The 24062-nt window shown below is 42.4% G+C and overlaps 1 protein-coding gene across 1 annotated transcript in view; it reads right to left on the bottom strand.

The window, feature by feature from the left end:
- The window catches only part of pkhd1l1.1 (PKHD1 like 1, tandem duplicate 1), a gene marked incomplete at both ends in the record, with an annotated part of 55526 nt that overhangs the window by 6692 nt on the left and 24772 nt on the right, over nt 1–24062 (bottom strand). The window contains 31 exons of the mRNA XM_079570402.1: nt 842–953; nt 1047–1169; nt 1419–1561; nt 1638–1731; nt 1940–2061; nt 2814–2934; nt 3791–3894; nt 3978–4157; nt 4323–4452; nt 4746–4864; nt 5527–5656; nt 5793–5953; nt 6113–6201; nt 6515–6686; nt 7523–7682; nt 7800–7947; nt 8133–8328; nt 8945–9974; nt 10757–10893; nt 11250–11491; nt 12810–12939; nt 13275–13484; nt 13816–13972; nt 14576–14732; nt 15691–15865; nt 16875–17024; nt 17127–17375; nt 18790–19759; nt 21800–22002; nt 22246–22419; nt 23555–23737. Coding sequence (XP_079426528.1) covers nt 842–953; nt 1047–1169; nt 1419–1561; nt 1638–1731; nt 1940–2061; nt 2814–2934; nt 3791–3894; nt 3978–4157; nt 4323–4452; nt 4746–4864; nt 5527–5656; nt 5793–5953; nt 6113–6201; nt 6515–6686; nt 7523–7682; nt 7800–7947; nt 8133–8328; nt 8945–9974; nt 10757–10893; nt 11250–11491; nt 12810–12939; nt 13275–13484; nt 13816–13972; nt 14576–14732; nt 15691–15865; nt 16875–17024; nt 17127–17375; nt 18790–19759; nt 21800–22002; nt 22246–22419; nt 23555–23737 — 6471 coding nt within the window. The remainder of the gene's footprint in view (nt 1–841; nt 954–1046; nt 1170–1418; nt 1562–1637; nt 1732–1939; nt 2062–2813; nt 2935–3790; nt 3895–3977; nt 4158–4322; nt 4453–4745; nt 4865–5526; nt 5657–5792; nt 5954–6112; nt 6202–6514; nt 6687–7522; nt 7683–7799; nt 7948–8132; nt 8329–8944; nt 9975–10756; nt 10894–11249; nt 11492–12809; nt 12940–13274; nt 13485–13815; nt 13973–14575; nt 14733–15690; nt 15866–16874; nt 17025–17126; nt 17376–18789; nt 19760–21799; nt 22003–22245; nt 22420–23554; nt 23738–24062) is intronic.

Genomic DNA, 24062 nt, shown 5'->3' with positions numbered 1-24062 from the left:
ATTCAACTATTATAACAACCTGACAGCCTCACTGTTTCCATTTTGGGTGCATTTCGATATTCAAAAGCAAAATAGTATTGTCTGTTCCAGAGAGCAGAAATTTGTCTTTAAGCACGGCTCATGAAATCAATCAGTAAAAACACACACAACATCATTACAAAACATAACACAAAAATAAATAAACAACTAAATAAACAACTAAATAAACAAATAAACAAATAAATAAATAAATAACAAAGATCAACATAGGTACAGTGCTACCGGGTGTTTTTTAATGCAGCGACTGCAGAATGAATGATTTGTTGTAGATGTTTCTATGGGCCAGTGGGGTTCTGTATCTCCTGCCTGATGGCAGCAGGGGGGAGGAGTGATGCAGAGGGTGGCGTCTTCAGTAATGAGAGTAGCTTTCCTCCACACTGATCGCCTTTACAGTTCGCAGAGTGGGGTCTGAGGGGTTTGGGTGATCTGACTGGCTTGGTTTACTATTCTATTGAGTTTTGTTTTGTATTTGACGGTGAGAAAGTTGAACCAGGAAGAGATATTGTATGTGAGGATGGATTCAATGAGTGAAATGTACACCAAAGGTAACATGTCTCAAATATTAAAAGATATTAAAAGATCTCAACACTAGCGCCTTTTTAAAAGTTTTCTGTCTATTTCTGTCCCCAAATATTTAAAACAGTCCACCTGCTCCACCTGCTGGCCATGGATGAGAAGGGGCTGGAAAAAATCCACTGGCTACAACTGGCAACTTGTGAGCTATTATTTTCCAGATTGTTTTGAATTGATTTAAATGTATGCCAAGTTAATGCTTTTTAATAGTCTCACAAAAGCCTTGTACCTGTGGGAGGTCTATCAGCGCGATGCATCTCGGAGTTCCTGATATTGAAGTCACTGCTGGGCGCCGTCTCTGAACAGTTCAAGTTGGGGCTGCTGCCAACAATCAGGGAAGACTGTGGAAACATGGCATGTGTGTGTTTTGTAATGTTAATACTGTTTAATGAAGGCTAAGATTATATATGAAAAAGAAAATCTTGTCTTGGTACCTGAATGCTGACTCTTTTCTCCTCAAATTGGTGCGAGAGAGAGGGCGGGCCATAGATTAGAGGCATCACGCCCAGACCGTTGTCCACCAGTGTGACGTTAGCAATTGTAATGCTCGGGACCACCTATAGATAAACACGTGACATTCAAGGTTTCAGTTTTGCCCGCTGGTCACTTATCTGATCAGGTTAGTGTATGTGCTTTAACAATGTCAGATGTTACTAGCCAAATTGGGTTTTAGTATTCACACTTAAGTTAGCAGTAAGGCTTCTGTCTGTAAGTAAAACATAATAATACATAATTCAGTTTTCCTATTCTAATGGCATATTCAGATGTGGACAAATTGGAATATAGTAAATTTAATAAGACGATACCTGGAAGTAGATGCCAAAGTCGAAGCATTTCCAGATGAAAAACTCTCTGATGAGCGAACAGCCAGGGAAGCCATCTTTGTTCATGTAGACTCCGTGCAAACCGCCGTGAGCCTCGTTGTGGAGCCACATCTCATTGGGATTTTCTACCAAAGAAAAGGGAAAAATGTTACTTTCTTTAATCAACAGGATTTCATAACTTTGATGTAAAAACTATGATACTACCTTCACATGGTTCACCATTGATACGGTACGCAGCTCTCTCAAACCCTGCCACGATGTTGTTCTGCAGGACCACAGCTGTGCCCCTGTTCACCTGAAATCACCATAAGCACTTCTTTCAGGGTGTGATGGTTTTTAAAAGACAGCTCACATGCTTTTCACTGAATTTCCTAACGCAAAACTGGCTTAACTTATTATATTTTCATATTTTGCACTTCTAATTCAACAACCTTTATTTGACACTTACAATTTACATAAAAAGAAGATGAAATGGTAATAAATGTGTCGTTACAGTGACGGACCTCAATGGAAGCGGTCCAGTCCCAGTTGAATTCCTCCTCTCGGTCCTGGTACGATCCAGTCCAAAGCGTCATCATCACCAGGTTTCTTCTCACTGTGATGTTGTGGCCCCAAATCCTGATGCCTGAACGGGCAAAATCACAACAAGTAGAACATATTTAACTTGCTACGACGTAGGGCTGCACAATATGACCCAGAACGATAACCCTCGGTTGAGTTTGGATTTTTCCAGGCAAGCACAATATATGGCCAAATTATTTTTGTATGGCCAAATCATTTTTCCAATATTAGGTGACGCAATATATCACATATAGCCACAGTACACCTGAGATTTACTGACTTTTTTATAAAACAAAAGTTTAAATAATGTGTGAATGCTTAGTTTTAGTCATGATTGATCCATTTTAGCTCAATGTTGATCCTGATTTAGTATTAATGATGACAAAACAATGTCTTCTTTTTTTCTTCTTTTCTTTCTTTTCTTTTACTTACTTCATTGTTTTGGTTTGTGAAAAAAAGACAAAAAGCATTTACATCGATAGTGAGCTTGCAGGCTAGTTTTTGTTAGCATTACTGTGACTTCTTCCTTTTAGGATTGCATTGGGAAAGTTAGGAATGAGTTTTTATCGCTTTTTGTCACTTTTTTTGTCACTTTTTCACCACTTTTCTGTTGCTCTTTTTTGGCCTGACATTTTCCTCCTCGTTTTCATCAAATTTTTGGTGTTATATTGACATTTATTACCAGGAAGATTTGGGTAAAGCCAAACTGGAGAAAATGTGCTCAGTTCAGGTGAGGGTTAAGAGGTTAAAGCACTGTCTTGTAACGGCTCGTATTGTGCGACCCTAATATGACTCCTCAGAAGTAGCGGTGCAGACCTTCTCCAACAGTGTGGTAGATCACATTATCGTCGATGGAAAGTCCCTCGGTGCTGAACACGCCGATGGCCGGAGAAAAGCCGTCATGGAAAGAGCAGCCCTGAAGATACGTGTCCTCAACCTGCGAACATCAGAGGGGACAATTACGTCACTCTCAAATAGGGCTTGGTATTGTTACATTTTTTTCCAATACCATCACTTTAACGATACTTGGTTTTTGACACCGATTTCTGAACAATACTTTTTTTGATACCTATGCTAAATTATTTGTCAGACAGAACCAGAAAACAGATGAATAATGTTAATTTATTCCTTTTCCTTCCATTTAATTTCTTTTGCATTTGTATCATTTCTTTGAGGTGAAACAACCAAGACATTTCCTTTAACTACAAAAGGGCAGAAAAAAACACTTTTCTTATCCCCCTGCCCATTTTAACAAATGTTTCCACTTTTACTGAATTTTCTACTTTTTTCCCCCTAATTTTTTTAATTTGTTGTTCAATTTTTGGGGATTTTGGCCCAAATGTTTTACTTTTTTCCCCTCCATTTTCCCCCCTAAAATCCAATCACATTTTTTTTTTTCAAAATTGATTTTCCCATTTTTTTTATTTTATTTTCCTCCCTAATTACTCCCCAATGTTTTCCCCTTCTTTTCATTTTTTTTTTTAACTTGTGTTTCACTCTTAAATTTGGTGACCGACAGCATCAAAACTTGAATATAAAGATTCAATGTTTCTTTTCAGTAACTGCTTTCGATACTTTTATTTTTTTGATACCAGACTGGTATTTTTAATGGTGCCCAGCCCTACTCTTAAACATTCAAATAAAACATATACATAGAGTTTGTGAAAGCAGGTGGAAGCAGATGGGAGAGAGAGGAAGGGAGAGAGTTCAGCTTGGACGTTCTTCAATAAAACAATCCTACATTTATAATCAGGTCATATTAAAGAAATTGATTATAAAGACAAATCATGTACCTGGCCCATATTGAGGAAAGCCACAGAGTATCGCGGGTCATAGTCGTCGGTCCAGCCCTCCTGACCAGTGTGATCAAACTCCACATTCCTGATCTGAGCTTTGCCTTTAGGAAATAAAACATTTCGATTTGAGCAAAAAAAAAGCATTTTCCACAAACTGCACTTGAAAAGCACTTGTAACATGTACCTTTGTAGTCTATTCCGTCGAGAGGCGAAGAGAAGCTGCCCACCAGGACCCTGCCTCCAAACGACTCCTCCATCATGTCTGGATACTCTTCACCCATGATTTTAATGTTTCTGGTCAGCAGAGCAACATCAGCGGCCAAAGTGTAGCTGTATCCAGTTCCAGGGACTGAGTGGGTCTCACCTGCAGGGGTAGGCCAGTCACTCACTTTATTATTTCATCTTTAAACAGTTTACTAGTATTACTTTGTTTCATGACAATCCAATTTCTTGTTTTAAGATAATTGGTGAGAAAATGAAATAAATGCTGTTTTATTTCTGTGTAGATTTGCCTCGATATGACACTGACCGATGTGAGTGTGGGTCAGAGGTTTGTCCAGCGTCAGGACAAGGCCGTCCGAGGAAACTGCAGAGATGTGACGTTTCTCTGTCTCCCAGGGGTTGTAGCTGGAGGTGGAAATGGCCACTTCATCGCCGACCTAAAACAAAGGGATGTTTCTTAAAGGTCTTGCACAAATCACAATCTTAGAAATGATTTGCCATTCCAAAAGAAAATGTATCCAACTTGCTATAACTTGTTACTTGTAATGGGGTATAAAGCATTTCATTATTTTAACAGTGGCCTGGACCGAATTTTACATTTACATAGTTCTATGAATGCTTTAACATTCTAGCATCATTGTTTCTGTAGCCTAAAGATCTTCTCTCTTCTTCCTGCACCTTCACGATCTGTTTCTGGACCTGCAAAAATAGATAGGTGTGTAGTTCTGACCTGCCAGTCCACGGCCTGGGCCAGTGTCAGTGTGTTGGATCCAGCTGCCGAGGGGGCAGACAGTTTGGTGTGGTAAACATTGGGCGGCTTTCCATAGAGCTCCAGCGTCCCGAACACACCTGTAGAGGTAACACAGAAGAGGTCACGATTTTGGAGCATTTTCGGAACGTTTTTTGCTTGTCTTCCTTTTGCTCAGAGAGTAGACTTTAAAACAGCTCTGCCTGTGAACACGCCTCTTCACAGTCTCGTATTAAAGCCCATCTCTGACATGTTAAAGCCATAAGAACCATCTTGGGCTCTGAGAACGTCAAAGAGAGGTCTCCTGACCAGAGACAGGACTAAACACGGTGTAGCTGTGTTTCAGTTTTTCGCAGCTAAAATTTAAGACAAACTTCCAGTGAGACAGGCCTCAACTCTGTCAATGTTCAAATCAAGGCTATTTTTTAGCTGTGCATGACACTGAAAAGTATATCTACACTCTTCGATCTTAATGTAATTAATTCATTACATTAATATAGTGATGTTTTATTATTATTTATTATTATTTTATTATTATTTATTTTATCTTGCCTTGTGAATGATTTGTGCTCTACAAATAACACATTTATATTGCTTCACTTTTCTCCTATACCTTCTATCATGAACAATGCCAAATATTTCAAAACTTATACATACATTGCTTACAGCTTCATTCAGTTTCAGCCATACTGTATAAAACGACACTCCTCGGGTTAATGATGCAGTTTTTGCTTAATTAAACAGAGCAATCATGTGTTTTTACCAAGGGCTTTGGAGCCCAGGTTGGGTCCATTGGGCAGAGGCAGGTCAGGAGTGCGGTGGTTTCCTCTCAGTATGATGTGCAGCTCTCCTTCAAACGGAGAATCAGGAGAACCAGCCAACAGCCGCCCTCCCTGGGAATTTCACAACATCAAACACTTATTATAGATTTAATATTAAGAGTTACATCATTAGTTCAGATTTGAAAGTCTGAAACAAAACGGCAAAGACGAGGTAGAATTGGTCAAAGCTAATTTTGATTGGACCGACCTGCACATAGACGTGAATCGCGTTGAGGACGACTGGGCTGACCGTCGACCGTCTCCTTCGGCTGCTGCTCGTTGTGTTCAAGTCGTCAGGAATTTCCAGCACTCCTTTGATGATGAGTTTGCTCAGAGGAGGCGTGCTGGTGTCCAAGACCATCCACTCTCCTGTTGGGGAAGTTTTATTCATAATCAAAAACACTTACTACGTCCTGAGCAGCCTTAACACGTGATAGTGAGATTAATAAAGTTTAATCTTCATCTCAATAATAAGATAATGCTCTAGTCCTGTTATAAACTAAATGATGTGCGATCTCCATAGGTTACCTGCTGGGATGACCACATCAGCGCCCTCTCCTGGCACTGTGTTGTTATTCTCAGCCGACTTGTTCCAAAAAGAGGCATCAGACCAACGACTGGAGAAAACAAGAAAAAGGCAAACAGTTACTAAACATTTCTGTTAAATAACATACAATTCAGACTCTCATGTGAACAGTAAGTTAGTAGCAGAAATATTCTTTGTGTTCATTACCAAAACCATGTGATGTTAAAAATCTAAAAAGGCTTTTTTAACAATAGAAAAACAGTATGCAAATTGAACTAGATTCATTCCCCCATACAAAGGCCTGATAATTGACATATATTTTTCTGAAATTAGTCTAATGGGACGTTTGTTTAGGTCTCAAACACAATAGCATTCATATGAAATTGGCTGCTCTAAGGGCTCACATGAAGTCGGACGGCCTCCTGTCGGGCAGGGGGGCCAGAGTGGCGGGGGGAGCGGGGGTGGGCTCGATGCAGTCCGGGTAGAAGCATCTGTAAACCCTCAGAGTGACGTCCACATCGCTGAGGGACCGGTCTGCGCTTCCGATGCTCCGGGAGTCACTCGATTTACCAGACACTGGAAGAATAAAAAGATAAACAAACAAAAAGATAAAGAGAAAAAACAGATGCTGCATTGTAATGTTTCTAAAATACATACAAAGTCGTAATTCTGTACTTTTGTCCACTCTCTTTTTGTAGGTTGTAGATTAAACAAATGAAGCTACAATTAGACATTTAATCAATTTTTTAAAATACTGTTAACCGAGTGCATTTTTTGTCCAGTTCAGCTTTACCCAAATCTAAAAGCTTCTTGACTGGAGAGCAACTGTGTAATCCCTCATTCGAAAGTTACGTTTTCATGTCATTTTTGTTGCTTTTCTGACATGTTTTTGTTGTTTTTTTGTTGCTTTTTCAAAACTTTTCTGTTGCTTTTTTGTCGTGTTTTTGTCACTTTTTTGTTGCGTTCTTGTTGCATCTTTTGCTGCTTTTCCGCACTTTTTTGTTGTTGGTTCTTTTGTCGCTTTTTTCCCTCGTTTTCATCCTTTTTTTCGTTGCTATTTAGATGCTTTGATCAAACTGGAGAAAAAGTGCTCAATTCAGGTGGGGGGTAAGAAGTTAATTGCCGAAATACTTAAGAGTAACTTTATTTCAACGTAAAGACGGGTACGATGTAAGCTTACACTGTTGTGAATTAACACACCTTTAAGATTGACTAAAGTTAATGCACTTTTTAGCATTTGGACCATTTTCATCTGCAAAGACGCAAGCGTTTCTTTTTCAGGTGAGACCCGGCTCCAGAGAAGTCGTATGTTTTAGTGTTAGGGGAAACCGGAGCACCCGGAGGAAACCTTTGCAGACGTGAGGGTAAAAGCACTAAACACAATAGAGGAGTCATTTAATATCTGCACAAACCCATGTAGTAGACAGTGTTGTCGCTTTCGTCAAAGTACCAGTCTCCGTTTTCATTTTGGCTGAAGCTCAAAGGCGACGAGGATCCGTTTCTTTCGTCCACGATGTCAAATCCGTCGGGGCTCTGCGTTAAGTTGTGCCCCATGATCAAAAACTCGTCCGTCTGCAAATCACAAAATTATAAGACTCAATCCACATTTACATTAGCAAAACATTGGGACATGATGAACAACACAAGTTCAAAAAAGGTTGGGGACCAGGATGTTGTTTTTAGAGGTACCTTAAACCCGTAGTAGGTGGACCTGTAGGAGATGTTTGTAAATTGCTCTCCATTGATCCAGATCCACTGATAAGTTTTTCCCGAAGGCAGCAGAGCCATCCATCCAGGTTTGTGGGTCATCCTCTTCTTCATGAAATGGGACACGCTGCTGCCTGTGGGTGATTCGAAACAATTAAACAAGTAAACAACAAAACTCTATAGAGGAGATACGATAAGGGAATATCCAAAACTGTTGAGCCTCATTGTTTTGTGGGCAAATTCACTCTAATAATGTTGTGGCGTAACGTCTAGTCTTTTGTAAACTACTACACATTTGTTCATTGAAGTGAGTACATGCCGTGTTGGTTGGTGAAAAGCACATCGTGTCCCTCCAGAGAAGAAGGCGAGGGGTTCTTAAAGGCCAAACGATGGAAGTTCACGGTGTCGTCACAGACAGATCCATTGAAGCCCGTGCTCCACTCCACGCTCTGAGTGCAGTGGGCCGGGTCCAGGAGGCCGCTGGTCGGAACCGCCTTTTGATTCGCTTTTCCTGAAACACGGATTAAGATTAAAACTTGATCATTTGTTTTTTATGTAAAATCTACAAAGGTTTAAATGTAACTCTTTTCACAGGACCCTGGCTACAATGAAAGCAGTACTAAGTAACCCATGCCCCTAGAGGTCATTAGCGCCACTGCAGGTCGTAGCATGCTGCAGTTTTTCACTTATTAATTGTCCGTGAGAGTAAATACTACGCTGACAGAAAAGACAAAGGGAGAGAGGGATATTGTACATCCAATTACACAATGGAGATCTTTTTTTTTTTCAGTCAAACTTGGCTGTAAATACTGTTTAAGTGGTGCTAGCCCACAGTTAGCTTTGCCAGTTAGCCTGTTAGCTTCTTCTTCGTGATTCCATTAGTGTGTATTGGGGCCTCCGACCCGTAGGCAGAAAAGTTGCATGTGTGGTTTTCTGGCCAGAGACACCAGAGGGAGATGAAAGACCCCCAACCATCCCATCAACACTTGTCTTACCCCCAGAGAGACTACGGAAAGGATGTATTGAGGTAAACAAGTTACTTAGTACTGCTTTAAATTTGTCTATACTTTTTTGACAAAACTTGTGAAAAATGTAATTAATGACACAGGAAAGACGTTGCAGTTTACCTGTGAGACTTCCGTCCATGTCCACCAGCTGTACCTCGTGCTCCCACCTGAATCCCGCCTTATTCGGGGAGCTGTAGTACTTTGTGTCCCAACACCTCACGGCCCACCCTCCGCAGTTGTCCAAACATGTTCCATCGATTCTGGCCACTCCGAAGGCGGCACAAGAGCTGCGGTCAAAGTTGATGAATTTGGTGTTGATGACACTCAGTCCGTCGTCCAGCGGCGCGATGATGCCCCTCGTGGTGCAATAGTCGTCTCCCAGACCGAGCTCATCCACATGTCCCACAATGGTGCTGTTGGACATCACAGCGCCCCCCTCAGGTCCGAAAGTGCTGGTTGCGAAGTGCAGGATGCGCTTGGCCTCTATTCCCGCTTTCTCATTGTTCACCATGACGAAGCCGTCGAATTGCACAGCCCCGACGTCGACCCATTCAGCTCCTTTTTCGCAGTTCCAAGAGGTGAGCGTCTTGAAAATGGCCGGCTGAGGTGTTTTTGACTTGCAACCACCGTTCTTCATGGGGTAGTACTCCTTGAAGATCCACAGGCCGAACCAGCCTTGAGAGTGGACCGTGTTGTTTTCGAATTGCCCCAGGGGGACCTTCTGCTGGCAGATATCCGGGTCAAAAGACGGGCCGTCCGGGTGCTCGTGCATGCGGTACCAGAAGCCAAAGTGGGTCCCCCCGGCCGCCGCGTTGTGCCGTACAATGTTGTTGGGATTGGTGACCCAGTAGGCGGCAGGGGTGACGTCATCGTTCAAAAGGCTGGTGCTCTGCCTGACGAACACCGCTAAGTTATACTGCAAAATGTTCTCGGTCTCGATGCCGTCTTCAATGAAGAAGGCGCCCCCCATGATGTTGTAGATGACCGTGTGCTCCACCAGCAGACGGTGCGTGTTGTGGATGGTCACGGCGCGGTTGAACGTGCGGTGGATGGCGCAGCCCCTCACGTAAGACTTGTAGTCGATGTTTCCCATCAAGTGCCAGTGGATGGGGTACCGGCCCAGTCTGAAGGCCTGTCCCGCGTTGGTCACCTTGGGGGGGATAAAGACATATCATCAATCAAATCAAATAAACCTCCAGTAAACTGCGTTATTGAATTATGCAGTCATTTAGATCTGATATTGGCGTCAGGACCTACAATTACCTTAGAAGAGCGAGTGGCGAATTTAATTTCTCATACATAATGTCCAATATTGTATTTTCCTTACAATAATGCATTTATAAAGCCTAAAAAGCTGAAATCTTGATATCAGATATTTTAACAGTTTCAGGTTGTGTTTTTATACTTAGAAGGTAAATGTCGAAAAACATTTTTTTTCTGGGAAAGGCTTGCGACCCACAGAAAAGGGTCCGCGTCCCTTTTTTGGGTCCTTTTGAGGACATGGATTGGGTTATTAAACATGAAATTTGCTAATAAAAACAAAACTGCTGGTCCTGGTCTGCTGGTGCTTCCCAACATACGGAATAACAATGCATTTTCCTTCAATGCTTCCCAATTATGAAACCCGATACCTGAAAATCTTTTCCTTGAGTCTTATTTAGTATAATAAAAAATATAAACATTCTTTTTTTATTTCATGAGCATAGCTTGTAACTACTCTTCAACTCTTGTATACTGTATACTTGTTATATGAAATGGTTACTTTTTCTGTTTCTATGTGGTAATCTTAATAATTGTATATTTGAAGCACTTGTGCATAAAAGGTGCACTATGAACAAAGTTGAATGAAGAGAAATCAGGACTTTTTTTTTTGATGTGAAAGAATTGAAAAACAATCTGAAATTAATTTTAAACAATGCAGGTATATTTCACCTCGATGTACGACAGTCTGCCTCTTGCCAGGTTTTTGCCTGGTTCAGGGGAATGAAACATAATGTGGGCTCCAAACTCGTTGCTTCCAGTCTCTTCTCCAAAACGGCCTTGGAAACAGGTCTGAGTGGCAAATTCACCTGCGAAAGAGCAAATGATATGAACAAATTGGAGGTCTTATTGTTTCAATCCTGATTACTTCTAAGGCTATACAGAAAATAAGTCTGTACATCATCCAACTCCTTCATATATTATCTATTGGCGTCGTCCCGGGGGCACATAAAGTGGCTCAGATGGTAGAGCGGGTGTCGGCTGTTATCTTGTCCACACTTCACCTACATTGCTTGTGTGAATGTAGTGAGTGAGTAATTGGTGTTATGTGGATGTGCCAATGGTGCAGACTATTATTATTATTATTATTATTATTATTATTATCACAGAAAAGTAAATAAAAAAATAAACAGACACAAAAAAATAAAAATACTGCAATGCTCACCTGTGTCAAAACCGGCAGGACAGGCCTCGATTTTCTCTGACCAGTCCATGTCCTCGGAGCCTCTGAACACGATGTTGCGGGTCAGCAGCCCCACCTCAGCACGGAACTCATACTGCTTCCCGTCGGGGAGAGTGACCTCCACGCCGAGGTGCTGGTACTCCAGCGGCTCCGTCAGGGTCAGTGTCAGACCGTCCTGGGACACTGAGGCGATCTTACGCACCTCATTCTCTCGCTGACTGTGACTAAAACATGACAGAAAGAAGACAAGGGTGCATTTATTTTCTCTGAGCGAGGAACATGTTGAGTATCATCTACAAACATGCTTTGTGTACTGTCCAGGGCATACTTCTAAAGTCCCAGAGTTACTTATGTATCGTAAGTAGCTCTTTGCCAGGATTTTGTAAAAGTAGCTCATGGGGGAAAATAGTACTACGCTGTACTACGGCATGGAGGTACAGCTCTTAGTGCTCGTGCTGCACAGCTAGAAGGTCCGGGTTCAATTCCCACCTGGACGGGAAATTTCTGTGTAGAGTTTGCATGCGCCCCCTGTGTCTGCGTAGGTTTCCTTCGGGTACTCCGGTTTCCCCTACCACTAAAACATGTACAATAGGCCAGGATGAATGAGAGCGTGTCTGAGAGAGGAATGGAAAATAGCCTAAGGCTATAATCCGGTGTGGCTTGTTCATTAACATGCACTGTTCCTACCAAATGTTTTCATTTTATTTGGACAATTCATGGAATGAAATGTGAGTTGAGATGTTTAGCAAACTGACTGATTCATCAATTTCACAAGAAAGTCAGTATAGAGCTTTGCACATGTGCAGTGACTGATCCCTCAGCATTATATCTATTTCTCTCATCAATACATTTCATTCCATTCGGATTATCTCCTAATTGCAATAATAATACTACAATTATTGACATGTATTGATTGGATGTGTTTCCCCGCCCCCTAAGGCCAGACACTGATGCTGTTTTGTACATTCTCAAATCACAGCAGATATTTTTTTCAGGGATTCAGTTTCTTTACAGGATTAAGTCGGGTCAGGTATAATCCTGACTTCCTCCTCAGGGCGGTTTCAGCCGTTATGAAACTTTTAGCTCAGAAAGTCAGTGTTACTACATTTGTCTTTGCCAGTGACTCCCAACAAATTAAGTAACAAGCAGTGGTGCCATTTTCATACAGATTATAGTATGGTCCATTTATTTATGGACAGTAAAGTCATTATTATAATAACAAATGTGGAGTACAATAATCATATTAATCATACTTTCTTTAGATAGAGTTTTTTTTTTTTAAGTTGAAGAAGGAAATAGAGGCTGCCATTGTGCTAGTTGGTTAAAAAAAAAAAACACGCTAGCACCGAGAAAATATCATAAACTAATTTTATATCTGTAATGTAACAAATAAATTTCTCCATTGTGAGATCAATAAAGACTGATCTGATCTATCTCTTATCTCTCATTGTGCCATTATAGTATTGTAAAATATCAACCAGCACTTGAGATTGTTTTGGTCAGAAACTGTGCCACAGACATAAAGTGACGAGTGAGCTGTACCGATGTCCAGTGGAGGCGATCACTATCTCGTCGTCTTGTTTCCAGGTCACTGGAACCTTCAGTTTCAGAGTGTTGGAGCCGTTTTGTGCCGTCTCAGCCAGATGCGTCCATGTGACAGGAACAGGGATACCTGCACAAACAGAGGCCTGAGGAGGAGGCAGCTGTAGTGTCAGTGATTAGACTTCACTCCCAGCCCAAAGGACAACACTCCTGTTACAGCGCCCGCCAATCACAAACTGTCAGGCTGAAATAGATCTGGGTCAGACTGAATTCCTCCAGGTGTTAGGGGTCACAGAATTCATCCTCTGTACGGCAACATGGTGGGGACTAAAACCAATGAGTCAGTAGAAGCTACACACCCCCACCTGCTCCTCATGAGGCTTTATATAATGGCACTTTTATACCATCATATACCATCATTTTACATTATTCAAACCCAGACCATCCGCCTGTGTGTGTTCATACCATGCATGTCCAGTGTTCCTTCTCGGACGCCCAGCCCTTTGGCCCCGTACACTGGGAGCTCGGGGGAGCGCAGGTTTCCATGGAGGGTGATAATGGCCTTGTGCTGGAAAGGCTGCTCCTCTGTCCCGATCTGCAGCGCCCCTCCATCAGTGATGAGGATGTTCTCGGCCTGGAGCTCAATGTCCGCTTCATCAAATATCAGGGTGCCTCCTAAGGACACAAAAACACACAAATTAAAGGCCCTGAACAAAAGCTGTTATAATAGAGTGAAATCCTTTGTGTCTTGTTGCAGTATATTGTGCTCATAGAAAATTGTGGCAAAAAAAAGCCATAAGCGCAGCATTATGATCTATTTTTAGCGATCATAAACTCTGCAGTGTTGACTATATGGAACTGCAGGTGAAATTATTACATTATTTTTCAATTAACCATGCGGTCATTAAGTACAAGTGTTTGTCCAAGATTAAAATTATCTAGTGAGATCTTTATTTGATTAACTCATGCGTGATGCAACGTGAATGAAAGTCGTAACTTGGTGCACCTTGAATGAGCAGCATCTTCAGCACAGGAGTACTCGTGTCCAGGAGGATGGTCTGGTTCTTGGTGATAACGGCGAACGTGCCCTTCTCTGGCGGGGACAGTCCGCCCCACGTGAACCGAGACGACCACACGTCAATGTAGAAGAAGTCTGCATTGTCCTAAAAAGAAACAATTATACAGATTTTATATTTTTGTTTCTTTTGTTTTCCCATGATTGACCTAAAGGTATAATGTGAAGTGCAAAATTGTGACTGTGTCATACTCAAAAAGATAAGCCATTAGCGCAGTCATTCCCATATTTATTAATGATATTTCAGATTAAGATTATGAAAACAAAGTAAGTATTTTATTTAGAACATTCTTCGTGCACTGAAACAGAGCAGGACAAATGATGATGGGATATATGTGGTTAGTTGCTTTTAGTTTCTACCACCTCACTACAGCTAAACCAGGGGTTCCCAAAGTTTTCAGGCCGCGACCCCCAAAATTACAAAGCATTTATAATTATTTACGGTGCAAAACATTTAAAATCTGGTTTCATGATGTTGGCTTGGATACTGTATTCTGACATTTCACTAAAATATGCTGTTTTTGGTTAAAAAATACATCAAATTCAATGTCAGAAATGTAAAAAAAATATTGTTTCAAAATCATCTTGTGACCCCTTTTGTTTAGCATCAAGTAAGTTTGTTGAAGCTCATAGTAACACAGAAGCTCTATCACGATGCTGTGACATGTCGAGCAGTGTTAGGAGACCTCACCAGTCGGGCGATGCCGTAGTCTCCGATGCTGACGTGGACTTTGGTTTTCTGGGACTGGGGCTGGGCGTTGGTCACACAGAGGATGTGTGTGGTGTTGGCCGACTGTACGTCACACACCACTCCAGCGATGGTTACGTTGACTTCACTCATAGTTGTGCTGTTAAAAGAGAATATAAAGAGAGTTCTCAGCGAATGGCAAGCACAGTAATAACATGGAAATAGAATGGAAATAATTAAGGATAATGATGAGTTTTGTAGTCTGTGTGTTTCCAAACCCAAACTATTACAGTAGTTTTCACACAGGGTTAGGGTCAATACCTGTAGAATGAGCGTGTGTGTGTCCTATTCCCATCTGAATTACCGTAATTATCAATACACTAGGGCTTATATTGCCAAACTACCACCATCGCAATAGTAGGGCCCATTGAAGAAAGAAGCCACAATGAAATCACTTCCATCTGACTAAAACTTAAGTCATTTTACAGCCCATTAAGTCTTGATTTGTATTTTAATAAATCTTTCTGGACAGAATCTGATGTTTTTGTTTATTTTTTTTTACTTAATGGAAGGTAGTGCATTAAATGGTTTATTGGCATATTTGATGAAATATGACATTTCTTTCTCACATCACACAGCCCTGCTTTTATTTAATGTGTTAGTTTCACAAAGGGCTCAAAGTTGCCTTACAGTTACAGGCATTACTCATTCACAGAATATGTTAAGTGGTGGTAAGCAATTTCTGTGGTCATAGCTGTCTTGGGGTAGACTGATGGAGGAGTGGCTTCCAACCTTCTTCAATGGTCACTCTCTATATTCACTGCCCAAGCTCTGAACCACCGACCTCCAGCTTTGAGGGTGAATGCTTTAATCACTGAGCCACACTGTCACACCAGAGGTGATACTTCATGTTCTTCTGTCACACTAAACCAACTTTGAACATCCTCCATACTTTTCATGCACAAATGCTTCAAGTGCCTGATCGACTGTATAAATCACAGAGTGCCCCGGGTGATAGATGATTCCAGACAAATGCAATTGTGTGGTGTAAGTCAAGCATTTAATGTGTGTCCAGTGGCGCGTAAACAGGGCGTGTCTGTCTCATTGTGTCTCTGCACCTGAAACCGGTTCCAGTGATGGTGAGCAGGACGCCTCCAGCAGTGCCCCCACGTCTGGGCGAGACCGCCGAGATCACGGGAGTGAGCTGGGACTTGTACGTGAAGCCGCTCGACATGTTGATGGTTTGTGTCGGATTAGAGACGCTCACTGCACAGCTGAGCTCAGACTGAGAGTCTACGAGATGAACATAAAACAAGATTATTCTGAAGAGGAGAGAAAACAAAAAATCCCATCTATTCTTGTAAAACAAAAGTCCTGCAGGGTATTTTATAATAATCTCAATCACATCTTTATCATTATCTTACCCTTTGTTGGTTAGAAAATGCAATATTGATCTAAAACAGCTAAAACAAAAATATCCAGTCGTTTAACTTCTGATGCAGCTGTTTCAGTAAAAAGCAGCAGTGAAACTAAGGCACTTGTTTGTACATGGACTAAGTTTAGCATGATATCGAGAGGTGAGAAAAGCATTTCCTGGATACGTATGGCCTCAGGAGGAGTTGTTTGGGAGCTGCCACTGCGCTGCTAAGACTCAAAGATTACTCAAAGATGAACAATATTGTAACATGGTTAAAAGCTGTAAAAGTCAAGTCATCAGGGATTTTAATCATCCTCATAGTAAACCAGACACATGCTGATTAGCATGATAATAACTTTGAATTGGATACACCCCAATTACTGTATGAGAAGGCCACTAAAGCCAATGGCTAAATATAGTTTGTTGTGTTTTATATATGTAGATTTGTTTCCTGTTCCGCAGAGAGAGGGCCAGGGCAAAACTCTTTTCATTGCTTTTGGTACCCTGCACTTGATGCATATGGCAAATAAACTTGAACTTGAATTAGTAATAAAGTACAACAGAATAACATCATGTCTTCTTGTCCTAAGAGTCATGTACTCACAGTGACTTAATGTAGAAAGCCCTGGAGTCATGTTTAAAAAATATACAATCACAGGCCATAGAGGTCAGTCAACTTCTTAAACACTTGCCTCTTTCCTACAGCTCAAAGCACAATGTCATTCCCCACAGACAACATTTTTCCATTAGAGCATTAAAAGACTGGTTTATTATTACGCAATGACAATCTTTCCCACCCAACCTTGAGCAGGATTATGTGGAAAGACTGTGAACCCTCTTGCTTTCTAAATAGGATGTAATACAGGGTATAGTTTTGAGTTATACCATTATTAAAGGGAGAGTAGCAGGACAGTTGGGATGACGTTGATGATGCTCTGTCCACTCGACACTCTTGGCCACAGATCTGGACCACAGCGGTATTTGGGTCGAATCCTGAGCCCTGGACCGAGAGCAGGGCTCCGCCTCCAAAACTCCCTAACAACACAAATCAGAAATACCATAACATTGTACACGGACAGACTGGATTGCGAAATAAACTAAATGCAGTGCAGAGTAAAACGTCTCGTTTTTGCTGACCTTCATTTGGCAGGACGCCGCTCAGAGTCAGTTCGTAGTTGAAGGTGACCTGTGACTGGGCGTAACCTTTGACCTGGTGCTGAAGCATGATGGGATATGGTCCTCCAGGGTTGTTGCCCACTGTGCACTGGACCTGAGTGTCGGTGACCGAGGACACGGCACAGGGCGCACCGTGCAGAGTGACGGAGATGAGCTGCTGGTCTGTGCCAAACCCTGAACCGGTCAAAGTGATGAGGGTCCCACTGGGGCCTGTGCATGCAAACAGGAAGAAACAGAGATAATTATATGTTCGCATTAATGTTCCTTAGCCCTTCATCACACCTTAAAGGAATAGGCCACTGTTTTTACATACTGAGATATGTTCTTACCTGAGCTTAGACGAGTTCATGTGTACCTGACTGGTCGTCACACGTGCCTTCTATCACGTAAACACAGGACAGACGGCGTTAGCATTAAGCCTCTCCCTCTCTCCACTATAGCGAGGTGAAGATAGAAGCTACCAAGCCCTTCCACGTTTTCCCTATTTAAATATGGTTACGTGAAGTGTTACACTACAAAGTATAATTACACAAAATTAAACAATGGGGATTTTCTAAGAAGATTAAAGGAGGAACTATATCGTAATAATACCAGGAGTAGTTCGATATTTGCACAGTGAAGTGAAGATATTAATGCACGGATTTCGAACTACTCCTGGTATTATTACGGCTTACAATATAGTTCCCCTTTTTATCCGCTTAGAAAATCCACATTGTTTAATTTTGTGTAACTATACTTTGATCAAGTAACACTTCACGTAACCATATTTAAATAAGGAAAACCTGGAAGAGCTTGGTAGCTTCTATCTTCACCTCGTTTGGAGCTATAGTGGAAAGGAGGAGAGGCTAAATGCTAACGCCGTCTGCGCTGTGTTTACGTGATAGAAGGTACGTGTGAAGACCAGACAGGTACAAAAGAACTCGTCTAAGCTAAGGTAAGAACATATCTCAGTATGTAAAAACGGTGGCCTATTCCTTTAAAAAAAAGTTACATTGAGACACAAACATGTGCTTGGATGTGATAAAGGGTTAATTGTTAATCAGTAACAAACAAAAAACATGTGCTTCTATTATATCAGAATTAAACATTTATGTTTTATGCACAAAAATATGCCTCACGTAGTCTCAATTTCAACAGCTGCAATGGAATATCTGCTCTGCAAGTATTTGATATGTCATTTGGTTTGACCAGGTTATGTGATAGAAATGTAGAGATTAGGTGTGGGATTAAATGTGTTAAGTGTTTACTTCCTCCCACTGCTTTTCAGGTGAAATAAATGAAAGTGTATTTTTGTCCTAAATTGTAGCCATAGACAGTCGAATAGTGATGGACTAAGACAAACATGTGCAGCTGAGAATGACAAGCCTGCACTCAATAATGACATAAAGAGGAGCAAAAAGGTAGAAACCTCCGGAGCCTGCCCCCATTTCCTATTAGGCTTCAGCAAATAAAAGCGATGTCCATATTTTCACAGTGTATGGTTGTAATTCTATTGAGCTGCAGATTTTACTTTGAACTTAGACATTTTTGTGCTTTTTTTTTTTCCTGTAATACTGTAATATACATGCATATCTTTACCTCATATAGATTCAGAAAGGTTCTTTATCTGTGTACACATACTTACCGGTGGTGGGACTGACGGAGCTGATGACCGGTGTGTGCTGGAGGGAGTAGTTGAACGTCAGAGTCGGATACGTTTGAGAAAACACCAGGATTTCCACCTCCTCCGACCCCTCGCTGTTCGGAGGCGTCAGGCACCGCAGCTCGCTGGCCGTCACGTTCTGAATGACACACGGGTTCCCGCCTATCGTGACGTTGGTGTTCCCCGGAGCGAAGCCGTTTCCTGTGAAGACCAGCGGGGTCCCTCCCTCTACACTGCCCACCTCCGGAGACAGGACGGCTTCAGCTACACTGGTTATCGTGAACTGCCTGTGCGCGAGACCTTTGCTTCTCACTATAACTTTGGCTCGGTGTCCCCCGGCCGGGAGAGCGCCCACTGACACGGTAATGTTGTCGTCGGCTACAGCGATAACGTCTGCTTCTTCAGCGCCAACGGTGACATACACATCACTGTCGTTTCCAAATCCGACCCCGATTATCTCAACGGTGCTCGGACCGGTTATGCTATAAGTCGAAAGTCTGTTGACAAACGGGGTGATATCGCTGGAGTATTCATAGCTGCAATCTGAAAGGCACGTGCTGGGAATGGCGCCGATTTGGTAGACGACATCTCCTGAGGTTACGGAAGATCTGGAGGTGTCACAGGTGATGTGGGTGTAATTGGCAAATACGACGGGGCACTTTACTCCGGCCGTGGTCACAGCGCCGTCTGAGAAGCCCGAGCCGCGGACGTCCAGCCTGGTGTAGCCGTTGGTGCTGCCGATGAGAGGCCAGACCCAATCGATGACGGGGAGCAAGACAAAGCGCCACTCCATGTCTCCCTGTATTTGGATTAAACCTCTGCCCAAATTGTTGACCCGCAGTTCGACCGGGTGGGCCACACCCACGGAGAGCTGGCTGTCCGCGCTCAGTTGGCAGTAGATGTCTGTGTTCGAGCTGTTGATCACGTGGCAAGTCTCACCTCCCACCGTCACCTGAAGAACCAAGTCATATTCATGTTTTATTTCAGGGATTTTGCAAGCTTCCAATGGTATCATAATAATGGCTAACACTTGTATTGCACTTTACACGGTGACATGTCTTACAAAGCTGTTATTAATTCAGCCTACAGTGACAATAGGAGCCACAGCTGCCCTGGGGTAGAGAGATGGAAGCAAGGCCCCTCTGACCACCACTAACCACTCACTCACAGAAATACATTTCTTCCTGTGAGGCAAGAGCACTAAAAGCTGCGCCACTGTGCCACAAAACAATTTATACCATGGTCTGGGTGAATACTCGATTCTGATTGGCTGGTGGGTGCTAACAAGCGTGCATTATTTTCGTATAACCGCACACGTAGTCCGGTAGTTAAATCACTGGGATATCACTCCGCTGTGGGCATCGCCATAGCAACGCATGACACAGCTGAATCAGATAAAGGCGTAATTAGTGACTGACAGGAACGTATGAGATGGATTTTGATTAATTTCAACGTTTTTGGCCAAAACAAAATGTTTGATAAATGGGAAGTAGAGGAGAGTGAGCAGCTAGGTTAGCCTACTGTTAATAAAATATGAGCTTTACATTTCTATTGAAAAAGGTTAAGGCACTATTCATGATTTTCAGGCGTACATAAAATGATCCTGCATTTAAACATATTTGTCTGGATTAGTAAAGTCAATCATAAAAGTTTCAGTTCGTGGGGCCCAAGTGTAAGAGACTCCACCGCAGCTGTTTCCATAAACAGTTGAGCTCGTTGAGCTAGCTAGCTAGCTTCAGGTTAAACAGCGTAAAAGTGAAATAACTCCTGCCCACGAGTGCCGCATATCGGTGTTTACTTCCACGGAAAAGTGCCGGGTTAGTCCTGTTGTGTTGTGATTCTGGCGATGCAGCGTGTGCTTATGTTGTTTGGTTGCGCCTGACTGAGATCCTCGTAATAGCTGCGGAGAATGACTCGCTCTGAGACGAGCCTTCAGTGACCGGCTAATAACCCACATAAAATAGTCCCGGTGGTCTGGCATATTTAGTGACTTTAGTAAATGAAGCAAATACTTATTATAAATGTTACGTTTGTGGGACCATGGTATAAGCGGATTAAACAACGAGGAGCCGTGCATTCGACGGTTATAATGCACTTCGCACTCCGCGTCGTGCATTATAACCGTCGAATGCACGGCTCCTCGTTGTTTAATCCTTACTTAACAGAAGTCGACCGATATGGGATTTTCTAAGGTCGATGACGATTTTTATTGGCCGATGCTGATATGCTTGGCCGATACTCTATAATCCCGTAAAAAACGCTGATTTTATTGTATTACTTTAGGTGATTCAATCATAATTTCTGTCCCAGATTTGATGTTGATGATGTTGCTAGCCGTGGCATTTTGCGTAGCGATCAAAAATACAATAGCCGAGGTTGCAGGTTCTGTGCTTCAATATGACATGCAGCATGTTTATATTCAGTTTAGGGAAACTTGTATTAAACAAACTTGCAGCTAACCAGTTCTCATTGTGAAGTTTCTCAGCTCCCCTGAGGCCTAGGAAGTTGTGGGAGAACATGTTTTAAAGCCTTGACTTAGCTCTTTCAGATGCAACAATGAACATACATGGGACTCATACATGTAAACACACCACGCTCAATTGTTGCCTGTCGCACACTCACACTCTAAAACATACTCTCATTCATCCTGGTCTAGACACGGGAACATGCAAACTCTACACAGAAAAGTTCCTACGGTCAAGCATGAGTACTAACTGCTGTGCTACCGGGCTGCCCATATATGTTCCCATATACTGTATGTGCTCCCTTTCTTTGATTGTAAATAAATCTGCTATATGTACCTTTAATGCCTATCTAATCCAATTACAAAGATGATCAAATCTCCACATTGTGCACAAACATATTAATAAAATCCGATCGTAGAAGGTAATTTGACACTTCACACTAAATAAAAAAGAAGAAAACTTAGTTTTGCCTTGGTCAGCAAAAAGCATCAGATCTGGAGCTGTCATTTAGATGAATGAAACTGTACCTCGATGGCGCAGGACTCATTGCCAAAGGCGGTGCCCTGGATGTGGATGGTCTGGTGGTAGGTGCCCTGGTTTGGGGAGATGGAGGTCACTGAGGGGGTGGAGCAGGCTGACGAAGTGAAGGACACGCCCGACGACTGGTTTGTCTGAGCGCACACAGGGGAGACGACACAGGCCTGGGCCGAACGGCGAGCGCGATGAGAACCTGAAGAGTAAAGTGGAATTTGACTTTATGTAATGCTAGCCCGAATGATTTTGTATTGTGAAAAATTGGGATGTTAAAAAGTGACTTGAGTTAGGACGGTGTATTACTATGCACATAAAGACAAATCTGCTGACGATACAGATATTAAAATTCGCTATCCTTTATTTACACAATCTTTTCCTCTTTTTTCCAAATGCATAAAGACGCATATGTAAGTTGTGAATGACACTGTGTTCAGATTACCTGCTGGACCGTGCTTGGCCTCCACTCCAGCCACAGTTAGGACCACTTTGCTGCTCATGTCTGGTTGCGCCAGGACCTGAATCTTGCCCTGCAGGAACTTGGAATTCCCGCGATCCACATAACCACTGCTGACGTATTGCAAACCCGGCTTAGTGAGGACGTAGGCGAACTGGCCTGTGGAGAGAGGGAGGGAGAGAGAGTGCGGGTGAAGGGGGAGACAAAGGGCCAGATCTTGTGGTTCATAGCGCAGGCTGTAGAGCAGACGAGCTGCAGGATTCTTGGAGCGGCTCAATTGGAAAAAAAAAAAAGTTTTCTATGCCCCCCGTTTGTGAAATGCACTGCTTTCTTTTGGACTGAGCTGTGGCTACAAAAGGCGCAACAATGTAAAAAGGAAACATGAGGCTTATTACAACGACCTCCACTGATGCGCTTCATTCATCAGGAGGTAAACGCTGTTTTGGTGTTAGGGGTGTGCGTGTTGATATACTGTACCAAAAGATTCCAAGGAAGAAGACAAGTCAGCGTGATGTAAAGAGGAACATAATGTGAAGGTTGCCACAGAAGAGGGGCTCCGAGTGCTGCTTGTAATAAACCACGCCTCAGTCGGCTTCTTTTTCTTTAACAACGGCCTCTCCCTAATGGCGCAGCCTTGAGCGCAAAACCTGCGCCACATGCAAGATCGCGCGTGTGCCACGTTGCGTTTACAGTTGCGCACGGACTGCGCCAGTCACAAGATCTGGCCCAATGAGTGCTTGAGCTTGAGACAGGTGTTGTTGTTGTGCTGCTGACTGTCATAACAAAAAGCCACATAAAGAGACTATTATCGTAATTTCTTGTCTAATTTCTAAGCACAAAGTCTAAAAAAATCCTTGGGTTCAAAGTTTGGTTAGTGCGCCCTCTGCTGGCGACTAAACATGGCTAAAAACAAAAAAAGTGCCTCCATTTTTAACAGCATGCTAAACAATCGATAGTTCTACAAATACAGTAATTAATAGTTTGAATGCAGAACTGATCAAGATGTAGTGATGGTAATGGCAATTTACTCATGCAAGATATTCTGGGAGATACAGGTCAGCGCAGCAGCAGCAGCAGCAGCAGCAGCAGCAGCAGCAGCAGCAGAAGAAGAAGAAACGAGCAAAGCAATGAGAGATCATTTCAAAACTTGTGCTGGAGGTCGCTAAACACGAGAGGCCGTCATATTGGGGACCTCAACTAAGTGTTGATTAGGCCCTCCTCTGTTCATCCAGGTTTGTGACGGGAACAAAGACTATTCTATGTCTAGACGCCAGTGTTAAACTTATAACTTTACCATTGGGAGTGGCCGGCCCGCTGTTGAAAGGCCCTCCTTCATACTTTCGACCACTTGGTTTGGAGACGCTGAAGACTGAATACTTGAGGTCCACGAGACGGGGCGAGGTCCACCGCCAAATCACTTTGTCTCCAACATGGGCCCTGAACGAGGGGGGCTCCCAGGCAAAGCCCTGTCCAAACTCTGCCAGAAAGAGGACATCACGTTAGTCAATGTGATGCATGACATGTCGGCAATTTATTGTTTTTGCAAGAAGAAACAATATATCGCAAAATCACACAGGTCTAGTGGACCGAGATTTACTTTTAAATGGCCCAAAACAAAACAAAACATTCATAAAACATTTAACCGATTAACCCCCACCTGAACTTAGCACATTTTCTCCAGTTTGGCTTTACCCAAATCTAAAAGCTTCTTAAAAAAAAAAAAAAAACACGAGAATGAACAGTGAAGTGACAAAAACGTGACAAAAATAGTGACAAAAATGTGACAAAAATAGTGATAAAAA

The sequence above is a fragment of the Gobius niger genome, assembly GCF_951799975.1.
Source record: "Gobius niger genome assembly, chromosome: 14".
Lineage (NCBI taxonomy): Eukaryota > Metazoa > Chordata > Actinopteri > Gobiiformes > Gobiidae > Gobius > Gobius niger.
The sequence above is the reverse complement of the archived record's forward strand: the minus strand, read 5'-3'. Positions and strand labels throughout refer to the sequence as shown.